The sequence below is a fragment of the Bubalus kerabau genome, chromosome 16, assembly GCF_029407905.1.
Source record: "Bubalus kerabau isolate K-KA32 ecotype Philippines breed swamp buffalo chromosome 16, PCC_UOA_SB_1v2, whole genome shotgun sequence".
In the NCBI taxonomy this organism is placed as follows: Eukaryota; Metazoa; Chordata; class Mammalia; order Artiodactyla; family Bovidae; genus Bubalus; species Bubalus kerabau.
In genome coordinates this window covers 66,147,571-66,162,487 of record NC_073639.1, presented here as the reverse complement: position 1 = coordinate 66,162,487, position 14,917 = coordinate 66,147,571, and the positions used below count along the sequence as shown (strand labels likewise).

The window sequence follows — 14,917 nt, the reverse complement described above, 5'->3', positions numbered from 1 at the left end:
AGAGAGACTTCCCTGGTGGTCTACTGGTTAAGACTTCATCTTCCAATGCAGGAGGTGCAGGTTTCCTCCCTGGTTGGAGAGCTAAGATCCCACATGCCAAAAACCAAAACATAGAAAAAATATTGTGACAAATTCAATAAAGGCTTTATAAAAAAGTCCACATCAAAAAAAAAAAAAAACCAACAACACAGACTTAAGGGGTCGAGTCGGGGAGCAACAGGTCATTTATAAGCATAATGGAGTTAAGAATCACACCAAGTGCAAAGAGACCATAATAGTTAGAAACACTTTTAATTTCTAGCCTCTTGGTGACCCTCAAGCATCAGAGCCATTCAAGGATGTTGGCCTTTGAATGTTCTCAGCAAGAGTAGATGACCACACAACTCTTAAGGTAAATAAAAATTAGATGAAGGTTATTTATTGGTGTGACTTTTCCTGTCATGAGCTTCCTTTACACAGCAATGGTGTAAATAGCATCAAACTGAATGAAAAGTTTGTTAGATGCAACCATAAATAATTATAATAAATATACATCAAGTAACTTTACAGCACACGTTTTTAGGGCAAGGTTTGGATCTGTCTGGACCCCAGCGTGTTCTCTGGGAGAAGCGGTCGAGTAGCAGCAGGTACCTTACGCACAGCTGTCGTCTAGTCAGAGATGGGCCGACAAAAGCTTCCTCTTGGGGAGGTAGCTGACAATTCAGAGTCCGTTCAAGGGATGGGAAGGATTGGGGGGTGGGGGGGACAAAGATTTAAAAATACAGGGAGGAAAAACCACTTTTAGTAAATCCAAAGGCTCTTTCATTATGCAGAAATGAAATAAGAGGATCCTTGTTGTCAGGACTATGTCCTGGTGAGACCCCCTAGTCAAGGGGGCTATTGCCCCCAGGAGGCAGTGGCCGACCATGTTCCTTCCAATCAGGGAAACTGCTGGCAGGCACCTCCAGACGTGACTGATCCTGCATCAAATGTAACTGATGCGACTGGAACAATTCATCCAGGTTTATCCTTTCCTTAGATCAGGGAATCATTTCTATAATGGTCCTTAATGCATTTCCTAAGAACAGGGAGGCGGTAGATGCTAATGCCTTTAACTCCAAAATCCACACCTTTCCAACAGGCCAGGGCCACAGCCGAGAAAGGAAGAGCAAATCCTCTCTCTCACCAGCATTCACACTCCAAAGCCTTCTAGACAGCACTCACGCAGAACTTCCAATATTCACAATATTTTACAATAAATACAGTGATGTGATTTTGCATGAACTGGCAAGGTCCAAAAATGACAGGGTCCAACAGGATGGCGTATGCTGCTCTCGAACAAAGTACCACTGGACAAGAGACCTACTCGGGCACAGATGCACTGGGGCTGCGGCAGCTCAGCCCTGGTACACACTCACGTGGGGAAGGGGGGGTGCAGGGCGGGCCTGGCCAGAGGGGCGGAAGGACCCTGGTATCTCCATCTGGACTTGAAGGTCTTAGTCACTGAAGTAGATCCCGAATAGAGCAGAGCACCTCAGACAGCTCTTTTGAAAATGCGGTGTGGCCTTTCCGCTGCTCCTCACATCACAAACACCGTAGTGAGGAAGGGCCGTTTCTGAGGACAGAAGGGGTTGGGGTGGGATGGGGGGCAGGCCAGAGTCATGTGCTTTCATGTTCAGAGTCCCGGAAAAATGCCCCTACTTGAGCTCTGTCCCTTCAGCTCCCGGGCTCCTCTCAGCTCCTGAGCTGGGACGTACCTGGCCTGACTCTGTGGACTAAGGTCAGGAGGGATCCCTTCGGTCATCCGCTCCTAAGTGGCACTCAGCGGGAGCCTGTTAGACTGGGCCCAGGAGAGTCGGAGAGCAGAAGGGTTGTCTGGGTGGGAAGGGAAGGGCAAACCACAGTGGGCTTTTCCTCAGAAAAACCCAGACCATAGACAAGAGTCTACAGCCGGAAGATCAACACACAAAACTCCCTATGTGTGTCTCCCATGTTTGGGTCACTGGCCCAACCATTTCAAGTTGGAAGGAGGCCTGCAGAAGCCATGTCCGGCAGAAATGCCAGCTCGAAGTGGAAGGCAGGGCTGGTCACAGACTTGCCTGTGGAGACGCGAACAGGGTGCTCTGCAGGCTGAGAGCATCTCACTACCAGCTTCCTGCTGGGCGATTCTGTGACGTAGCATCAGAACCTGGTGGCCACGAAGGAAAATGTCCAGGAAGATCAAATGAGACACGAGCTGTCTGGGAACTAAACTATCCTACAAACATACCACAAACAGGTAGCAAAAGAACCAACCCATCACGAAACGTACAAATACATAAGGTTAAGTCTTCCAGGAGGCCCTGGAATGTGGACAAAAGTTTGGAAAAGCAAAATGTCGCCAACTCCTCACGCAGGGCCCGGAGGGGTGTGCCTGCAGCAGCAGGCTCCCCAAGCCGGCAGAGCAGAGCCTCGGTGACAGCCTAACTTGGGCTCCCTCCCATCAGCCACTCAGGGGGTCTTCGCGGTAGTGAATGGCACAACGTAGTTTCTCCAGCATGATTTCCAGCGAGGAGTACTGGGGAAGCTTGATCATGAACATACAGGTCTCCACTCGGATGTAGCGAGAATCTGGAGAACCTACAGGAGAGACCAGCATTAGAGCGAGGACCCCAGGGGGCCTGGTGGGCCCCTCTGTCTCCAGGTTTGCCTCTCTGGGCAGCTCTTAAGACAACCCCAAGGCCCATTTATCCGGTGGGTGGCGGGTGGAGGGGTGGAGGGGGAGGGTCTGGGAGGCTGGGGTGGGGCAGGAGGAGATTCTGGGGGAGGAAAGAGCAGCACAGGCCACAGATGGCTGACCTGTGACGGGCAGGTCTGGCCAGCAAAGAGTTTTGTTTGGATTTTTCAAAAATTAAAAATTTTTTGCTGCATTTAAAAGTCAAAAGATGACATTTCTGGGTTCTAAGCTTTTGAAAATCTCAAAGGACATGTCAACTTTGTCCCTGTGCTGCCACTTGGCAAAAAGTCAGGTTTGGGAAGCACATGACCCCCCAACCCCCACCACCCCTGCACCTCTCATTTACATTTGGGGTGTGGTGTTCGGGGGTACCTGTCCATTGTCCTTCCCCCTTCATGCAGCGCCTAGCAGCCCCAGCTCCAAACAGGGCCCAAGTGTCCCTGCTTGGAATGTGACAGGGAAGGCCAGTACCTGCTGTGCCATCCGGGGGGGCAATCTTCATGGGGTACGGGGGCACATGGGCCGTGTCAGGACCCCCATCTTTGCAGGGGCAGGTGAACGGGATGCGCTCCTGGTTGCAGGCAAACTTGATGAACTTGCACAGCTCCTCCTGGGCAAACATCTCCAGTGCCCCCCAGAAGAACTCGATGTGCTGGTCGGTCTCCATCAGCCCCACCTGGTACATGGTGTGGGCCTGTGGAGAGGCCCCAGACGTGAGCAGGCCTGAGCCTCTGCTAACCTAGCCTCCCACCCAACCTCAGGGCGTGCCCAACTCCAGGGCGCGGTGACGACCGCAGGACACAGGGAGATCACAGCTACGACAAGGACTGCAGAGGCAGTGGTGATACGAGTCTGCGTGACTCTGGCCTACCCGCTAGGCTCGGCAGCAAGGGTTCTACCTACGTTACCCCACTGACCCCACTGGGTGGGTCCTGCCGCTGCTCCTGTTAGAGGTGAGGTCACTTGGGCAAGGTCTCCCAGCTGGCATGGGTGAAAGCAGGCCACGCTGAGCAGTGGAGGGGCTTTGCCTCTGGTTGGTGGCTTAATTCACAGGCTCTGGAGGCAGATGACCTGCCATTTCCTGGCTGGGTGACCCTGGGCAAGTGACCTCTTTCAGCTTTCGTTTACTCAGCAGTGAGACAGGGATGAGCACGGCTCCTCTCTTACGTAAGGGGGACAGAGCGCCAGGACACAGAGTACTGTACAGACGACAGGCCGCATGCGCCCGCCAACCTGGCCCAGCCACCAACCTTCAGGAACTCGAGGTTGATGTATGGGAGGCCGCAGGTGCGCAGCTCCATCTCCAGTGGGCTGAGCGTGGTAAGCAGCTGCAGGGGGATGATGGCCCCGAGGCCCGCGCGCACGGCCGTCACACACTCCATGTTCTGTAGCTCACGCAGCCGCAAGCTCCGGATGGCAGCCGCATAGATGTCCTTGTTCTCCCACCTGGGGCATGGGCAAGGGATGACCCTCAGGAGGCTGCTGGCGGCATTTCCTGGACCTCCCAGACCAGGCAGCTCAGGGAATTCCTCTCCTGCTCTGGGTGTCACCTGGCCCAGAGCCAGTGTTCCTGAATACAGTCCTTCCACTGAAGATACTCCACCATCTTTCCCGGCGCCCCCTGTCCTGCCTCCTGTCTTCCCCCGGGAAAGCCGCCTGTCCCCATCCGAGGCCCTGCACTCACGCCACGGGGATGTGCCGGCCGCGGCTGCACAGCTCCACCTCCTCGCCGGTCATGGTCAGGTAGGTGAACCGGCAGCAGGGCTTGTTGGGCCCCTCGGGGCTCTCAGTGGCCAGGTGCTGGGAGGCGATCTCGGCACACAGGGCCTCCAACTCCGTCTCGTCGTTGATCTGGAGGGAGGGCATGGCAGAGCGGGGCTGACCACTGCCCTGCTCCACAGATCCCCAGTGATAGAACCTCATCCCCATTTGGGGACAAACATCAGGTATTTTGGGGTGGGGCTACCCTGGCCACCATGAACAGGTAGGTGGCACTGGCCTGGACTGTCAGCCATGCCCTCGGTTCAGGGTTGGGCACTGACCAAGGCCTGGCTAACAAGACCAAATTCCAGCCTCCCTCTTTCACTGGTGCGGGCAGGGCTGAAGGAGGGTGAGCCTTGTACTGCTGGGGCATCCTGGGATGAGTCATTGTTGATGTTATCGGAGTACCTGGATTCAGCTCTGTCTGAAGCCCAATCTATATCTATACTTTCAGTTTTAAGGTCAAATCATTTTTTTAAAAAGTTTTCCTAAGCTGGTTTGAGCTGGGGTTTCCTGTCACTTGTCACCAGAGAACCTTGACTTAATCCCACCTGTGGAAGGTACACGGGCCACCCTCCACCATGCGGCACACTGAAGTGCATGCGGGGCCACCCGGAGAACAGCCCTGTGGCTCTGGGGTGGTGAAGGCTGCGGGAACCCCAAAGTAGGTTCGTCTGCCTTCCCCGCCAACCCTGGGGTGGTTCTGTCTCCTGGCACCCTCTGGGGCCTTGCCCATGCCCTCTAGATGGAAGACTTGGCTGGACTGTCTGCCTGGACACCGTCTTACATCCCTTGCCTGCCTCAGGCCCTTGGTGCCACCCACGGCTCTGGGAGGGCCTCTCAGAGCAGCGCCTGGCAGTGACTCATAACGCCCAGCCCCTGGGGGGGTGTCCTGCTTCGACCCTTTAAGCAACTCATTGTGGGCCACTTTCTGCTGAGGAGTCAGCTGCCATCCCAGCCCTTGGCTTTGTGGCTCCCGTATACTGGCTGCCCTCAAGTGGCAGCTAAGGGGACTACAGAGAGCCTGGCAGCAAGGACCTGACCCCCACCGCGCCAGGGACCTCAATCTGTGCAGGGGGGTGGGGGGGTGGGGTCAGCTGACGCCTCTTCCAGCAGACACGGGGTAGGGGCACTGCTCCAGAGCCCCGTGGCCCCCCAGAAAAATAATGCGCTTCTCACTTACACTCTCAAATTTCTTGACGTAATTGTAGGTGAGTACGTCTGCTTCCTGCAGGTCTTGGTCAGGGTCCAGGGGCTCGCCCACCAGTGTCTTCCAGAAGGAGGGCAGGAGGTCCAGGGGGAGGGGGACATCTGCTCTGATGGCGATCCCTAGCAACTGGCCCAGGAAGTGCAGCAGCTGCTCCTCCCCATAGGTGATGGGGCTGGGGGTCAGGATGTACTTGCCCTGGAAGCCGAGGCAGGGGCGAGGGATGGACCACGGGGACTTGTGGAAGGCGCAGAGCTGAGCCCCCGCCCCTCAGGGAGCTGCCCACAGGGCTCAGGCCCCACATCTCACCTTGTTCTTGTTGACGGCGGAGCTGGGGCACAGCAGGAGGAGGGAGAGCGAGGAGCTCTGCAGCTCTCTGCACACCTGCCACAGGAAGTGGCGGAAGGAGCCACCTGCGGAACAGAAGGAGACCTCTCAGACGCCCTGCCCGCAGGCCCTGGCCCCACTGGGACACCCTGACCCCACCGGGACATCAGCCATTCTGCCCACCTGCACTGGGGCTTCGCTGAGTGGAAAGAACCCGCCCAAGGGCTGAGGGACCTGGGTTCAAACCTGAGGGGCCACTAACTGGCTGGCGGCTCCCAGGGAACCGCATCACTGTTGAGGCCAGCCTCCGCCTCTCCACCTGGCAGATGGGGGCCATCACTACACCCACCTCCCAGGCTAGTTCTGGGGCGTCCACAAGATCAAAGTCAGATCCTTCATGGGTCAGCTGTCATGGCTGCAAGCTGACACTGATATGAGGGCTTGGGGGACCTGTGTCCGTCCCCTGCGCTGGGCCAACAGCAGGGCCCCCGGCTTCCTCAGCACGGCCTCCCACTGAGCCCAGGGCTTGGCGTGTTCAGTGAGAACACAGATAAATGGACAGACATGCAGATACAATGTGATGGGCAATGGGCAGTGAGCAGCTCCTCTCCTGCTGCCAATTTCAAACGTGCCCCTGGGCGTCTCACAGAACTCCTGTCTGTGGCCGCTCTCCTGCACCCTCCCCTGGGCAGCCCGTCAGTGCCCCCGGGTCTGGACGTTCTAGGAGAGCTGTGTGTGCGGAGGACTTGCTTGGGGACAGATGTCAAGGCCTGGCCCTCATAGCTTCCACGGAGAAGCAGGAGACTCCTGCCTGCTGAAGCCGCCAAGGGCTGGGACAGAATCGGACAGGCCTGGGTTTGAACGCCAGTGAGCCTGCTGACTCTGGGGAAGCCCCAGGTTCCCCATCTTTAAAGCAGGGGAGTGCTGGCGTCAGGAGGAGTATAAGCTGTTGAGCCTGGGCCTGGCTTGTTCTCTCAGTGAAAAGTGCTGCCCTCAGAGAGCCTCCGAGTAAGGTGTACCCAGGGGAGGCCACAGCACTGGCCGGAGGGAAGGCTGCTGCAGGAATGTGTCCCATGATCAGGGCGGGCATGGGAGATGGAGCCGCTGAACAGCTTTCCTGCCCAGGGTGCTCAGTGAAAGAACTTTATTCTCCCACCCAGTGTGGGAGGCATTTTTGGAATGTCTGAGCTTAACTGAGGACCACGAGGGAGCACTTTCTGAGTGGCTGTCCCTCATCCCTGCAGTGTGAAATGGCAGAAGGTGCCCTTTTGATTGAGGGTTCCCCAGACCCCCGTCTCTTACGCGGCACATACAAGCTTTTAGCCTGACCAACCCCTCAGTCAAGGGCTCTTCCTGGAAAATAAGTCCAGTCCACACTGAGGGCGTCTCTCCTGACGCCCTCTGCCAAAGACATACCCCTAACACTGATCAGAAGCCGCGTCCCTGAGCCTGCATGGCTCAAGGCTGAAGTCCCGGACCAGCAGTGGCACCACTCCCCAGAGGACAGGGGCAAGTCCAGGGGGGCTGGGTTTGGAGAACCTGGGACCACTGGTCACTCGGGGGTAGTCCTGGCTTCTGTGTAGAGCAGGGTAATGAGTATGTGGCTTCCCTCTGCTAATGGGGAAGATACTGGCTGTTTAACAGTAACCCCAGGAATTTCACACTCTATACATGGCCTCCAACCTGAACTGGCTGGGGACTCCACTTACTGGTGCCATGGACCTCCTCCCCTGTGAAGCGGATGTTGAAGGCATAGGTAGGGTCGCCACCACTCGCCAGTTTGACGCAAAGCTGAGAGGAGGGCACTGAGGCCAGCTGCCTGGCTGCCTGGCAGAAGTAGGAGTTCTCAGAGGCTCTGATCTCCCCTGGAACGAGAGAGAGGAGGTGCTGAAACCTCTCAGCGCCAAACACCTCCTGCCTCCCAGGATAGGAAATCCTCCTGGCCAGGCCCTGCCTACTGCTCCCACGCCCCCACCCCGGAGCAGCCCCTGCCTGCCCTCGACTCCTGGAACATCTTCAGTCATCACGTCTCCATCATGGTGGGGTCCTCCCAAGGAGCCCACGGCTCTGTTCTCCACATGGTCAGCCCCTCCCATCCTGCCACGTGTCCCAGGGATACACCCAGGCTCCTCTCACTCCCTGGCTCATGCCCCTCCTGACATCTCTCTGGTCATGTGCTGTAAGGGGGACTCCTAGCTGCCTCCCCAACATCCAGCCTCCCCTCTGCTTTGGTGCCTGAGCCCGGAATTTGGCAGGTCCACGGCCAGAGCGAAGCCCACCTCTCCCACCATCCCCTGCACGGAGGCACGGCCTGTGCTGCTGACACGCCTCCTCCTACCCCCTGAGAACAGTGAGCTCTGGACAGACTAGACGGGAAGCCACAGGCTGGGATTAGAGCAGGGCAGCAGGAGCACCCCCACCCACGAGGGACTGTCAAAGCAGCTCCCACATCCTCTTCCAGAGGCTTCTTTCACGTATGAGAAATCAACTAGCCAGGTGCCGCTGCTTGCATCTTCTGGTTCGTGTGGCTCATCTCACCTCCCACGATCTCCAGTGGGTCCAGAGTGATCTCTGGTGCCGCATGGTCGGCCGTCCTCTGCACCGTGGCATTTAGCACCCGATTCATGACGGTCACCTTTGTGTCATAAAAGATCAGCCCTGGAGGGAGGAAGGTGGGAGAGAGGCTGGGACGGGGTGGGCGGCTTCCCCCACCCCAGTCACTCCGAGGCTGTCCCCTTTGCATCGTGCAGTCTCTTCTTGGGGGGGCGAGGGGGGGACAAGCTGCTGGCGGCTGGGCACTGACCTTTGGCCTCCTTGAGCAGGGCAGCGATGCTGTGCGTGTACATGGGAGTCTGGCGCAGCTCCACCAGCGGCAGGAAGAAGGTCTCGAGCGTGGTGTTGAGGGACTGCAGCAGAGCGAAGCGCAGGCGCAGGCTCTCGATGGGCACGTCTGCGGGGCACAGTGGGCAGGGGTGGTCAGGCGGGGGCTCGGTCTGGCGAGCCTCAACTCTCTGTCTATCTGTGAATCCCTTGAGAGGCCTGGTCACCGGGAGGGGTAGGAGGCTGCCGGTGAGGGAGTGAGACCAGGCGGAAGCAAAGGGTGAAGGCTGGGTTCTCAAGGAACCCATGGGTCCCCTCGGCCAACTCTGGGGCTGTGCCAGGGCTGCATGCTATACTGTTTTTAACTTTTAATTTTCAAATAATTACAGGCTTAAAGGAAGTGGCCAAAAAAATAAATGTAGAGTCCTATGTACCTTTCACCTAGCTCCCCTCAGTGTGACATCACACATCAAAACCGGAAACTGAGATGTGGGCACACTGACTTGTGCTTGTCTGCCCTCACGTGCGTCCCCTCTCTGACTGCGAGATTGACGTCGGGACAGCTTCTTGCTCACGTTCACTGCTGCACTGCCCGCAAGAGAGCGAGGGCTCCGACGTGTGGCTGATGAGAGCAAGTGGGCTGAGGGGCCTGAGGAGCAGCACGTGGGCACCAAAAGCCTCAAAGCCAGCCCGGGCCTCCTGTGTCATGACAGGGCACCCTCTCCAGGGATGGATTTCTGGAGAGTGTCTGTTTTTGTGTGTGTATTATTTTTCTGTGCATTCCTAGTTTTGACAAAAAATGCTGTTGTCCTGTCATTAAGGATCGTGCCTCCAACAAAGGCTACCAGATGGTCTCTTACCCCCAACACCAGGCTGGCATCCAAGGTGGCCTCTAGGCAGGGGGGGCCTGGGTGTGATGGCAGGGGTCTCGCCTCCCAGCCACCGCACTCCTGGGTCTGCTCCTTGGCGTGGTTAAGAGGAGCAAGTAGTAAGTCCTCAAAAACTTTAATTTGGCCACAGTCACAGCCTCCTGTCTTTCTCTCTCTCTTTCCTTACCCACTTGGTTCACAGCAAGTGTTTCTAAGGATTTGTTTAATGGATGTGTAAAGGGCTTTGAGTCCTTTTCACACCCCCTGTGCCATCATGGGTGAGGCCCCCACAGGGCAGCCCAGGCAGTGGTCCCTGACTGGCATCCCTCTGGACCCACATACTCAAGAGACAGGCCACTCTGGGGTCAGCGGCGTCTGCAGGGTCCAGATACACCTCGTGGGGATGCAGACGCGCGGGCGTGATGGCCAGGTGGCGGCACAGCCGGTTGATGTACTGCACGAGCGCCACATCCATCTCCAGGGTCCACTTCCTGGAGGCCTTGTGCGCATGCCGGACGTCGATGCAGGCACACCTGGGGGCAGGGATAGGCAAGGTAGGGCGGCGGCCACCGGGGGATGCTGGCTTCCTCTGCAGTCATGTCCCAGCTCCTGTTTATAAGACAGCCTTGCCTTCCAGGTGTTTCTTGGTGTTCAGCCAAGTGCTGACTGTAGATGGAGGGACTGCTCCTCTTGAGCAGAAAGTACTCTTCAGAAGCAGGCAGGGGGTGGGGTGCGGGGAGGGCAGTATGCATCCCCATGTGCCTCCCTCATGTCCATGGACTACATGGTCCGAGGGTTAAAGATATGAGTGGAGTCCTTGGGTGAAATCTAGGCTACAAAGCACGCCTACTTCCTGGGGCTCAGTTTCTCCCATCTATAAAATGGAGCTGGTGATGGCATGACCTGTGCCATCAGGAGGACTGAGTGAGAGGACGCCCGTAATGTACATGACACGGTGCCCGGCACCTCCCGAGGGCGGTGCCAGTCACAGGTGTCCTTTACCCTGTGACTCCACCCCAGGTCCACTTATGCAGCTCCTTGAACAGGCAGGCAAAGGTGTGTGTGTGAGGGCGGCCTCGCTACAGCCACGTAAGATGTAAATTAGTTTTTTTTTTTTCTTTTAAATTACAGTTTCTAAAACCAACCAGAGAACTCGGCCCTGCCACCGTGAGCCAAGGCCCATCTGGGCATCGACTCTGAGCCTTCAATGAAGGTACAAAGCGCTGGTGCCAAGCAGTAAACAATTTCTCAATTCTTTGGAAAATGGGGCTTTAAAAAAGCATGCTTCTTGCAGCCATTCCTTCTCTGAGGTTCAGAGCCTCTTGCTGTGGGTCAGAGTGTGTAGGCCTGTGTGGTGGAGCCAGAGGGAGAGGGCGGGCAGATTTCTTCCGGTTTGCAAACATCTTGCCTGTTTGGGATTCTCTTACAGAAAGGGGAAACCATATTTAGTTTGACCCTGGAGCCTTGGTGACTAGTGATCCTACTGTGTTCCCGCCTGGGAGGGAGAGGCAGGAGAGGAAGTGTGATGCCAGACAAAAAAAGACTCTTTGGAACAAGTCATCCCTGTAAGGGACTGACCTCTCCCCTCCCACCAGTTCACATGTTGGAGCCCTAACCCCTGCAATGTGACTGTGCTGAGACAGAGCCTTTAACGGGGAGATGAACTTAAACAAGGTCACAGGGTGGCCCTCATCTGACAGGACTGTGATCCTCACAAGAGGGACAGACACCAGGGATGCAGGCACAGAGGCAAGGCCACATGAGCACACAGTATGCAGGTGGCTGTCTGCAAGCCAAGGAGAGCCCTCCAGAGAAACTAACCCTGCAGACACCTTGATCTTGGACTTCCGGCCTCCAGACTGTGAGATACTGGATTTCTGTTGTTTAGAGCACTGTTTCAGATGGGTGAGAAAACCCACTTTAGCAAAATTAGAAAATAACTCAATAGGCATTAAAAATAGGCCAGACAGAATGGCTTCCCAGGAAGTCATCTCTTGGGAAATGTCTAGTGGCTGAGGACCAGTTTTCACAAGGAACTGACCGGGCTGACGGCCTCTTACCTCTCAAAATGAAGATCGTAGCCACAGGATAAAATCGCTCTCCAGACGCTGCGGATGTCTTGCTTGGCTCGGTCGATCACAAACTTGTGAAATCCTTCTAAGGTCAGGTACTTCTCCTCTGGGACTGACAAAAGAGTGTTCACAGAGTTAGGAATCTAGTGAGAAGTGGGGGCCCCACAAGATGCTCTCAGTGCACCCTCTATTTCAGGACCCAATTCATCTAACTCCTCTGTCTCCCGCCGTCACTCCAGGGTCTCTTAGCAGACAGTCTCCACCCGCTGCTCAAGGACATGCATAACCCCTCAACCTGACAGGTGGTCACCAAGGGGTGGGGCGCTTCCCCTCCAGTCCCATCTTCCTGTATCTCAAACATTCCTGACTAAGCAATTTTTGACAATAACAGCTTTCTCCAACTCTGCTTGGACCTTTAGGAAGATGAAGCTCTAATGCTCAGGTTAAGTGCCCTCTGGGAAAAAATTTCTGAGCAGATTGCCAATCTTTACTTTCAGTCATGATCATCAGTTTTCTTGGGGATATGGTGTTTCTGGAGCTACTAATCTGACCTCCACAAGTTCAGGTCAGCAGAGACGGAGACCTGGAGAAGTAACTGGAGTCGGCCAAGGATGTGGTCTGTGTCGTGAGCAGGGCTGCCCTGCCTAAGCTAAAATGCGAGGGAGCCAGGCAGGAAGGGAAAGGCACAGAGACTGGTTTCCAGGCTGGGCCGCCCCGACCAGGGTGGCAGCAGCCCCAAGCCTGTATCAGGCTCCAAGTGCTTATTTACCTTCTTGTTTCTTGGTGGGTGACTTTTCAGGGTCCTTTTCATCTGGCTTGCTCTTTTCGGGTGACTTGGGTTTCACGGTGGGCTTCTTCTCACTCAAGGCAGTCCTGCTGTAGATCAAAGCACTGGAGTCGGGATTCCTCACGCTCACGCTCATGCCCACACCCTCTCCCGAACGGGGAATGCAGAGCCTCACCAGGCAATGGCTCCTCCTCCCCCAGCTACGGCTGATGGTTCAGGGGAGGCTGGGGTCTAGACCAGCTCTGTTCTGATCAAGACAAGCTTCCTGAGCAAATTATGGGGACAAATGGACACTTTAAAATATGGACAATCTTGAGGTGAAGCTTTCCAAACGTTCTTTCTGCATACTTTAGAGCTGCACTGTCCAAGACGGAGTCGCTGGTCACATGTAACTACTGAAGTTTAAATTGATTACAATTGCAAGTCCAGTTCCTTGGTGGCGCCTGCTCAAGTGAAGTGCTCAGAAGCCAAATGTGGCTAGGGGCTATTGTGCTGAATTGAATAGCACAGACAAACAGCACATTTCCATAGTCACAGAAAGCTCTATGGGACAGTACTGATTCAAACGCACCATTTGTGTATAAGTAATTAATGGACACTCTTTTCTCTGATGATTTAAAGGATTCCTCTAGAGACTCCTGCTAAGTAAAACTTTACTATCTGAATTTTAACTTGGGAGCCATAAACTTGTATCTAAAGAAGATTCTATCAGATAAGCGTACAGATCCACACATGGAATATTATACAACTACCTTAAAAAGAAATGGGGGGGGGGGTCTTTTTGCGCTGATATGGAATCATCTCCAAGATCAGCAATAAACAGAAAGAACGAGGTACAGGCTTTCTGTACAGTTGCCGACATCTGGGTATGCTTACACTTGCTTGTGTATGCCTACACTCGCTTGTGTATGCCTACACTTGCTTGTGTACACCCAGAAGGGTTTTGGGAGGCTACGTATGGGCACTGCAGCCTCAGGGAGGGGACCAAGGATGGAGAGGAAGAGGAGTGGCTTTGATACTTTTGAATATTGCACTATTTAAAATGTACCAAAATAATACATATGCACAAATAAAACCTTTTGCATTTGAATGTTACAAGCAGTGGCTATCTGGGGGTACTTCAGTATTTTCCAGTATGCATGGGAGCATTTTACAGTCTTTCTACAATAACCATGCACTATATGTGTTGGTAAAAGAATTCAGACTTTTAAAGAATTCTGTACATTTTAGACATTTAATTAATTCAGACTGGTCTGCTTTCCAGCCTGCATGGTCCAGATTTTACTATCCTTGTGCATCAAAAGAAACGTTCTCTTCTAATTGATGAAGGTGAGGGCAGAAAGGCCCCCAGCAGTAGAGCAGAGTCAGACTATCTGGCTTCCCTGAGGTGCCCACAGCCTCCCAGGAAGCCTGCTGGCAGGTGGCCCGCGTCCTCCCACCAGCCTGGCTCCTGTGCTCCTTGGCCGCCCACCTGACGCTGTTGAGCACTGCCTTGTCCTTGGTGGGCGGCTTGGTGATGGGCCGCTTGGTGCTCACCACCTTCCCGGGGTGTTGCTCCTTCCCCGCCTTGCTGTACTTGCTCTTGTCAAACTTGGGCTTCGGCACACCATACTTCCTCAGGATCTGGGGCGACCAAAGAGGGAGGGCCTCAGGCTGAGCCCAGGGCATGCCTGAGGCCCAGCACAGGAGTGGCGGGGACAGGGTGGCTACCTGGGTGAGCTGGTCCTCTAGCACCTTTTTGGGGGGCCGGACATTGGTGAAGAAAAGGTGGAGGAGGTTGCCCGGTGTCTGGGAGTTGATCTGCTCTTTGCTAAGATAAATGTCCGACACTTTGATGGGCTTTGCTGGCGTCAGGCTCAGCATCTGCTCCGAGTGGGCACAGCTCTTAAATATCTCCGTCAGCACCTCTCTGGCCCCAGGCACCAGCTTCTCACCTGTCACAGGATGGAGGGAGAGCAAACGATTCTACCATGAACACGCTATGTCAGGACAAGCCTTGCAGCAACTGATTTATTTTTCATCAGCAATTTATTTGGGAAGTGGATATTGGGAGGTTAGTGGTGATGAGGAGCTGTCCACCGAGACCTGGTGTCCCCGCTCTGTGAGCACACCTCAGTGACACGCCCAGCCTTCTCTGCCACGAGGTGTGGCCCTGGGACACGGGCCCCTCCTGGACCAACCTGCTGTCTCGGTGTCTGTCCCCGCTGCTGGCTGCGTGGAGATGACAAGCACCCCGGATGGCGGACCTCAGGGCTTACGCTGGCCTCTTACATGTGTTAAGAAATAAAACTTCCACTGGGTCTGGGTCACTGTACTCTGGGGTCTCTTCATTATGGAGGTTGAACCTCCCTTAACTTCAAGAATGTGTCTATAACAGAC

General features: G+C 55.1%; 1 protein-coding gene across 7 annotated transcripts in view; it reads right to left on the bottom strand.

Moving 5' to 3' along the window:
- Nucleotides 1-275: 275 nt before the first annotated feature.
- Nucleotides 276-14,917, bottom strand: part of HECTD4 (HECT domain E3 ubiquitin protein ligase 4) — a 170,887-nt gene continuing 156,245 nt past the window's right edge. For 5 of the 7 annotated variants that reach the window (XM_055550472.1, XM_055550477.1, XM_055550474.1 and 2 more), the window contains 14 exons: nt 14,249-14,472; nt 14,010-14,161; nt 12,521-12,627; nt 11,740-11,863; nt 10,022-10,212; nt 8,794-8,940; nt 8,529-8,648; nt 7,700-7,855; nt 5,973-6,076; nt 5,640-5,861; nt 4,380-4,546; nt 3,946-4,141; nt 3,167-3,389; nt 276-2,598 (listed from right to left, as the gene is read on the bottom strand). In XM_055550472.1, the coding sequence (XP_055406447.1) occupies nt 2,462-2,598; nt 3,167-3,389; nt 3,946-4,141; nt 4,380-4,546; nt 5,640-5,861; nt 5,973-6,076; nt 7,700-7,855; nt 8,529-8,648; nt 8,794-8,940; nt 10,022-10,212; nt 11,740-11,863; nt 12,521-12,627; nt 14,010-14,161; nt 14,249-14,472 (2,270 nt within the window). In that variant the 3' untranslated portion in view covers nt 276-2,461. Of the gene's footprint in view, nt 2,599-3,166; nt 3,390-3,945; nt 4,142-4,379; nt 4,547-5,639; nt 5,862-5,972; nt 6,077-7,699; nt 7,856-8,528; nt 8,649-8,793; nt 8,941-10,021; nt 10,213-11,739; nt 11,864-12,520; nt 12,628-14,009; nt 14,162-14,248; nt 14,473-14,917 lie in introns of those variants that run through there. The other 2 variants (XM_055550473.1, XR_008703547.1) reach the window with 2 other exon arrangements.